We start from the raw sequence: 7274 nt of genomic DNA, 5'->3' as shown, positions 1-7274 counted from the left end.
AATACTTTTTATATCATGACACTGGATTCTGATGCACAAAAGAAAATCAAGTTCTTTTCCCTCTGCACACCCTATAGTTGTCAGAATCATTGCTTCTCTTTGTTTTTTACATACAGTAACTAGGAAGAGATGCTTTATAAACTCTCTTGTTCCTCCAGTCAGGATGTCAACAAACTATGAATAATGAAATAAAAAAAATTCCAAATGAATGGCTAAGACCCAGCAGAGAATTTTAACCGGGGGAAGAGAAGCAGCATAAGGGCTGCATGACAATAATCATCATTACTGCTAATAAAGCATCTCTTCCTGCTGRTGTGGTGTGGGGGACAAAGGGAGCCCAGCAGGCTGGACCCACCATGTGCCATCCTGCCCACGCTCCGGCCCCTGCCCGCCCTTCCTCCCACTGATCCCGGGAGAACTGGCACCGCCCCAGCCCCGAATGCCAAGTGATCCATCAAAGCAACGATTTACAAATAGGAGAGTGAACTCTGCTGGCATTTTTCAAGGGGTAAAAATGGGCTTCCCTTTTTTCCTTCCAAAAATGTGGAATTCGTTCATGCTCCGATTTTTGAGGCGTTGTTTTAATTTTAGGGGCAGATGTGCCCTTGCAGAAATTCTCACTCATACACACTTTTCATGCATTACTTGGTTGTAGTTGGATGMMGTTTTTCCCTGACTTWTCCCCACTGCTGTGGTAYTAAAAYCATAGAATCACAGAATCATTTAGGTTGGAAAAGACCTTTAGGATCATCGAGTCCAGCTGTTAAACCAGCGCTGCCAAGTCCGAATCTTTCACGCTGTTGGGGAAGGTTAATTTGTTTGTTGAACACAAACAACTGGCAGTGCCTTAAGCTGTTCACTATTTCCTTTTTCTTGATACCGGCAGCTTTACCCCTCCTGCGACCGAAGCTTTACTTACCCCTTCTTTCAACTGATCTCCAGCATTATATTATTTATGAATAAAGGTCACCCCGTGAGGAAATGGCACATCTACTAGAAAACAATGTGCACTTTCTAAATTTGAACCGAGTCGTTTCCGTTCTTTGATTTAAGTTTAGTTACTTCCTGTGGTTTCTTGTCCTACGCCACTGCTGAATCTTTGGATTGACTCCAGGATAAATTGCACTCTTTCAATGAAATTAGAAACTGCGGCAATGATGGCTCAGCCAGAGCGGCTGGTAAACAGCACTTCAGCTAAACATTAGTGCACTTAGTGGGCTGCACAAGTGTCTCATTACCTGTGTGAGGTGATGGATCCAGCCTGAGCCGTGTGGGTGCTCTCCTGGGAGCTGCATCCTCGGCTCTCACCGGGCAAGGTGCTGAGCAAGCACTTCCACCTCCCACGGGAGGGACAAAGGAGCCTTTGGAAYGAGCAGCTCCCCATGGAGAGGGGACACTTCACCCCAAAATAATCGAGCCATCCTCCCACAGGCAGATCCTTGGGCAGCACGGACAGGTGCTCAGCCCCACACTCAGCTCCGTGCCAGGTGAGTGCTTCCTCAAGCCACAATCCTTCATCAGAGTTTTTGGAGATCAGGGTCAACTGGGGAAAACCTCCAGAGTTTAGAGAAGCCATTTCAGGCAGTTTGCTGACAAATCCACWTGTGACTGAGCACCAGTAGCCCCGGGATGTGCTCTCCCTCAGTAAAAACCATGAATGGGCTCTTCAGGAGCCCGCAGTGACCGCAGCCCTCGCAGGGCTGGAGGAGCTGTGGATGGCCACGATCAGGGAGGGGAGCACAGCAGAAAAGGAGGAGTGAGGCACTCTGTACCTGAGTGCTCTGCCTCCYCAGTTTGCCTTGGGAGACCTTCAGCACCATAACCAGCCTCAGCAGAGAGCCCTGTTGGGCTGGGCTTGCAGGACACCTCAATAACGACACCCTCTCTCTCTCCCCACCCCTTTTCTTTCTCCTTCCCTTCCCCCAGGACCCTTAAGCACAGATTTCCCCCAGTAGTCAGACTGCTGTCTCAATGGAGCCCCGGATTCCYCACAACATCACCGTGGTCCCCAACTCGGCCATGGTGCAGCCCTTGCTGGACAGTCGGATCCCCTACGGGCGGCTGCAGCACCCGCTCACCATCCTGCCCATCGACCAGATGAAGACCACGCACATGGAGAACGACTACACCGACAACCCCAGCGCCGCCCAGCCGCCAGCCCAGAAACGCCCCCGAGCCCCGCACGAAGCGGGCAGCACCGGCCAGCACCCGCAGCGCTGCGAGCAGGACGTCACCCACCCCTGGATCTCCTTCAGCGGGCGCCCCAGCTCCATCAGCAGCAGCAGCAGCACCTCGTCAGACCAAAGGCTCCTGGACCACATGGCCCCGGTGCCCGTGGCCGAGCAATCGTCCCCCCGCGCCGTCCGCATCCAGCCCAAGGCCATCAACTGCAAACCCCTGGAGCTGAAGGGCCCCRCTGGAGGGTCCCAGGAGCTGGACAAGCACTTCCTGCTGTGCGAGGCCTGTGGCAAATGCAAGTGCAAGGAGTGCGCCCTGCCCAGGACTCTGCCCTCGTGCTGGGTGTGCAACCAGGAGTGTCTGTGCTCGGCGCAGAACCTGGTCAACTACTCCACCTGCATGTGCCTGGTCAAGGGCGTCTTCTACCACTGCACCAACGAGGACGACGAGGGCACGTGCGCCGACCACCCCTGCTCCTGCTCCCAGTCCAACTGCTGCGCCCGCTGGTCCTTCATGGGCGCCCTGTCCCTGGTGCTGCCCTGCCTGCTCTGCTACCTGCCCGCCACCGGCTGCGTCAAGCTGTCCCAGCGATGCTACGACCGAGTGAGCCGGCCCGGCTGCAGGTGCAAAAACACAAACAGTGTCATTTGCAAGGCGTTGCCYGAGAGCAAAGGGCCAGAAAAGCCCTTTTAGTAGTTTGGGAGCGGGAGGGTGCTCCGCGGAGCTGGGTGGTGGCGGCTCTTTTTAATAACCTGTGTTCTGAGGAGAGCGTTCGTCTCTTGCCTTCGGAGAAAGCAGAAGCAACTATTTCCACAAACTGAAGCACTTTGGGTTATTCAGGGTTTTTGGAACTGGTCGCAATTTAAATAGATRGGGCCAAAGGAGGAATGTTAATAATGCAGAGTGAAGGCTGCAAACCGATGTACATCATGAAGTACAGCTGCTGAAAAGCTCCCGGCTTGGACGGACAGACGGCTGCTCACCAGGCCTGCACACCACAGGAACCATTAACTGCTCGCTTGGCAGCCACAGCCTCACAACCAATCCCCATTCCCAGCTGCAAAAAGCTGCTTTGAATTCGCATTTGGGGCGGGCTGCTTGTTTCCTCTCTCCTTCCAAACCCCGACTCGCTCCTAGCAGCCTGTTGAAGGTGACGGGGGAGCTCCCTGCACCCTCCTTCCCTCCTGCACACCACTGCAAGGGCTGGTTGCACACCAAGTACRTGTTTCTCAAAAGCTTTCTGTGYCCCTCAAAGATTTCTGAACCAGAMGCRAAGCTACATTTCCTTTGTTGAAGGRTCTTTTGCCGTGGGGCRTATCCCACCCGGCCCCRCTGGTTTGGACCCTCTTTCTAAAGCAAGATGGTGGCAGGGCTGCTCCTCCCACGAGGAATTGCAGCAGGATGTGTTCGGGCAGTTGTATCAACACCGGGTCCTCCTGCCTGTAAGCTGATCCACAGCATCGGGTTTCACTCAATGGAATATGAATTTTCCATCAACAGAGCAGCCCCGCTCGGGGAGGATGTTGGCCGATGCCGCTTCCCCAGCGCCGGAGCTGAGGGGATTTCGCTCACGCCGCAAAGCGAACACGGGCGGGGCTGGGTTCTCTCAACCTCTGCAGCTCTGGTAAAGTCACACAAACCTAAGTGTGCAACGCTTAGGTGGATTTTTCTAGGGATCTCAATCCAGTACCTCCCTCTCCTGGAACAAGCTCTTCTTTGCTCATTGAATATCAAGATTTGTTTTTGTCTTGGGGGCGAATGGCATTTGCTTGAAGTACAGCCCATTCCCCCACCCCTATTGCTGCTGTTGGACTTTTGCCTCTTCTGTACAAAAGTGTCTTTTTAAATGTAAAGAATGCTTTTAATGTTTATTTTCGTGTTAACACACACTAGGGAAAGCCAGGGGAAGGAAGAGAGTGCAGTTAACGAATGTGCCCGTGGTTTTCAGTACGCAATTATTGGCTCTGTCCGTGCACTCATCCTGGGGCCGGTTCTGCCTTCCCTAAGGATGCTGCAACCCCTCTCTCTTGACAACTACAAGGTGCTAAACAAGAATCTCGGTCCAAACATGCAACACTCTAATGAGTCGGTAGGTACTTGTTGCATGCAGAAAACTGACCTGGTCTCTCTTTGTGTTTTTAATTAGAGGAGATTTCCTCGGTAAATGCACAGCAGTGACAGTGAAATGTCATCTCTAATTAGATAAGCAATAGGCAGAGCTCATGTAGCATTTCCAGGAATCCCGCTGGCCTGGCTGCGCCGCAGCCGCTGCCTGGGGCTTGGCAGGAGCGTCCTGATGGGACTTGCAGAATTCAGCTCACCTGGATGACTTGGGGTTTAGCTCAGTTGAATTGTAGATATTTATTGATTGGGGGAGTTAAAAAACAAACCAGTAAAACCCCAACAAACTTTTATATTTATAATGTTTGCTAGCTTGTACATGTCGGATCATAGAAAAAAGGATTTAATGTGTGTTACAGATAGCAACTCCTCTCGGGCAGCCTCGTGTTACYTGTGTGTGGGCACCAGGAGGCAGGTGAGGATCTGGACCTGTATTTATTATCTTGCACAAACTGGAGGGGAAAAGATAAAAGGAAAACCAACCCCAAACTAGCTGAACTGTTGGCTGAATGTATCAGATATTGTATTTAATAAGAGAAAYCATTTTCCTAAGATACAAGCAAGCTAGAAACGGCAGCAGGAGAGGAATTTACCTGCTGCCCTCCTCTGTTGGGACCACACRTGTCCAAATGGCCTCCACCCACGGCTGCTTTGCCTTCTTGACCCCCTGTCCCTGGCTGTTCCTGGGGAATCTGTGCTGAAAGTTTGTGCTGGCAGAGCCCGTGGCTTGGCTGCACGGTCCTGGCGGGCAAAGGCAGCACTGAGGGGTCGCCACTGTGCCAATCTACACTCATGTACATAGCCCCAGCCCCCCACGGATCTCCTCTTGCTGTACATAGCTGTAAACTATTTCTCTGTCAGTTTGGTTTGCAAATGAAGCCCCGGAAGGYGGTGCTGGAGCCTGTCCTGCGTTGTGGATGTGTTAGAGCAGTGGTCAGTGTAGCAGAGTGACCCTCCTTGTCCCCTCGGGGGGCACAGTGACCCTCCGTGCCCGCTGGGCTCCTGGCACACCGCCGGACCCTGCCCCAGCAGCTGCCAGCCCCGGGCACAGGGTGGTGCTGAGCCCTGGGAAAGGCTCTGCTGGTGGAGGGAACGGCTCCTGTTGGTTATTCCCTTTCCTGCCCATCCCAGAAATCCATCCCCCCGTGCCCTTTGAAGGTACTTGGGTCTCCTGCCACCCCCGAGATCACCACGGGCATGGTGCCGTGTCACCCTGTCACCCTGTCACCCTGTCACCGTGTCACCGTGCCACCCTGTCACCATGTCACTGTGTCATCCTGCCACCGTGTCACAGCCCTGCAGCTCTGCCCTCCTCCCATGGCTCACAGCCCCTGCTAACGAAGGGACAGCTGCTAACGAGCACAAAGCAGCGATGCCATGCTGGGATGGCCATGGAGAAGGGAGGGCACAGAGGGCATGGAGGGCACAGAGGACAGGAGGGCAGAGGGACAGGTTACCCTGAGCCAGGTGCCAGGCACTGGAGGAGGAAGAGGATGGCAGGGCACCTGCACCGCTAATTGCTGCAGCTCTGCTAATTAATTGCTGCAGCTCTGCTAATTAATTGCTGCAGCAGGTTGATGCCAGGGTGTTCATGCCCTGTGCCCCACACAACGGCCCAGAAAGCAGGAAAGGAGGGCCTGAGGGTGCTGGCAATGCCACCCCACGTCCCCAGCAGGACCAGAGCTGCCCCAACACACAAACACCCTTCACCACAGCCCTGTGCCCGCCGTGTGCCAGAGCAGATCCCAAATTYGGTGCTCCCTGGGCACCGGCTTTGCCACCCCAATGAGCCCTCACCCTTCCCCAGCACTGGGTATTCCCTTCCYCTCCCACATTCAGAAGTATTTGCCCCTTCTCTTCCCACCCCCTCACATGTACACCCTGAAAAGTTACCACAGAAGGTTTTTCTTTGTATAGAATATTTATTTTGAAGCTCTATTTTAATAGTATTTATTTTAGAAAGTCTACTATTGTAAGAGTTCTTCTGTTTGTGAAGAAAAACAAGTACTGATGAATGTACTGATCTAGAAATTATATATATATATAAATATATATTGTTAAATATATAAATGGCTGTTGTGGTTCTTTAAAAAAAAATCCCAAGAAAGTTTATAGCWATTATGCTAAAAATACATGCAGAGAGTGGCCCAGAATTGGGTATTTKGTGCTCTCCAGCCCTGCCAAGGAGCTCAGGGTGATGCTGGGCTTGCTCTGCCCCATGGCCTGGCACTTCAGGGGCTCATCAGTTAATTCTCCCTGCTCTGTCCCCTTGAAGTCAGTCTGCTCCTTCCACGGGGTCAGCCCTCAGAGTGACAATGGGATGGACATTAAAGGAACAACCCCAAAGTCAGTGGGGTTGTGCTGACCCCATCCCAGAGTGACAATGGGATGGACATTAAAGGAACMACCCCAAAGTCAGYGGGGTTGTGCYGACCCCATCCCAGAGCCTCCCTCGACCTTTCAGCCCCATTCCTGCTCTCCTGCTCCTCCTTCCCTGGAGCTGTGCTGCCCACACCAGAACAGCCCTGTTGGGGTTGTTGTGGGTGCAGAGCACCCTCCAGCCCACCCCAGGCTCCCCCAGCCACGGGGACAGCCAGAATCTCCCACCTCCTTGGAAAAAAGGACAAAAAACTGCCAAGGACCAGTTCCTGGGTCCCTGCTCAGCCCCTGAGCCACATCCTGRGGCTCSCACCCAGCAGCACCCACCACCCTTCCTGCCCCCAGCTCCTCGTGTGTCACCAGCATCACCCCGGACTGCTAAAAATACAGGATCCGGGTTATTTTTCACCATTCCTGTTATTTATTTGCACACACTGTGGAGCTGTGACTCACTGGAAGCCCTGCCATGTTTTGTGTCATCACAGAGKTAACCTGAGTGTGTTACCTGGCCTGAAATAATATTATTGAAACAATAATGTTGAATTAGTCAGTGAATCAGATAAAGAGACAATAACTACACTGTGCGGATCACGATA

General features: G+C 52.8%; 1 protein-coding gene across 1 annotated transcript in view; it reads left to right on the top strand.

Moving 5' to 3' along the window:
• Positions 1–3469, top strand: part of SPRY4 (sprouty RTK signaling antagonist 4) — an 11327-nt gene extending 7858 nt beyond the window's left edge. The window contains exon 2 of the mRNA XM_057382730.1: positions 1927–3469. Coding sequence (XP_057238713.1) covers positions 1972–2871 — 900 coding nt within the window. The 5' untranslated portion in view covers positions 1927–1971 and the 3' untranslated portion in view covers positions 2872–3469. The remainder of the gene's footprint in view (positions 1–1926) is intronic.
• Positions 3470–7274: the final 3805 nt, after the last annotated feature.

Source organism: Malurus melanocephalus, unplaced genomic scaffold, assembly GCF_030028575.1.
Source record: "Malurus melanocephalus ecotype Western Australia unplaced genomic scaffold, MMel_1.1 scaffold_583, whole genome shotgun sequence".
Classification (NCBI taxonomy): Eukaryota; Metazoa; Chordata; class Aves; order Passeriformes; family Maluridae; genus Malurus; species Malurus melanocephalus.
The sequence above is the reverse complement of the archived record's forward strand: the minus strand, read 5'-3'. Positions and strand labels throughout refer to the sequence as shown.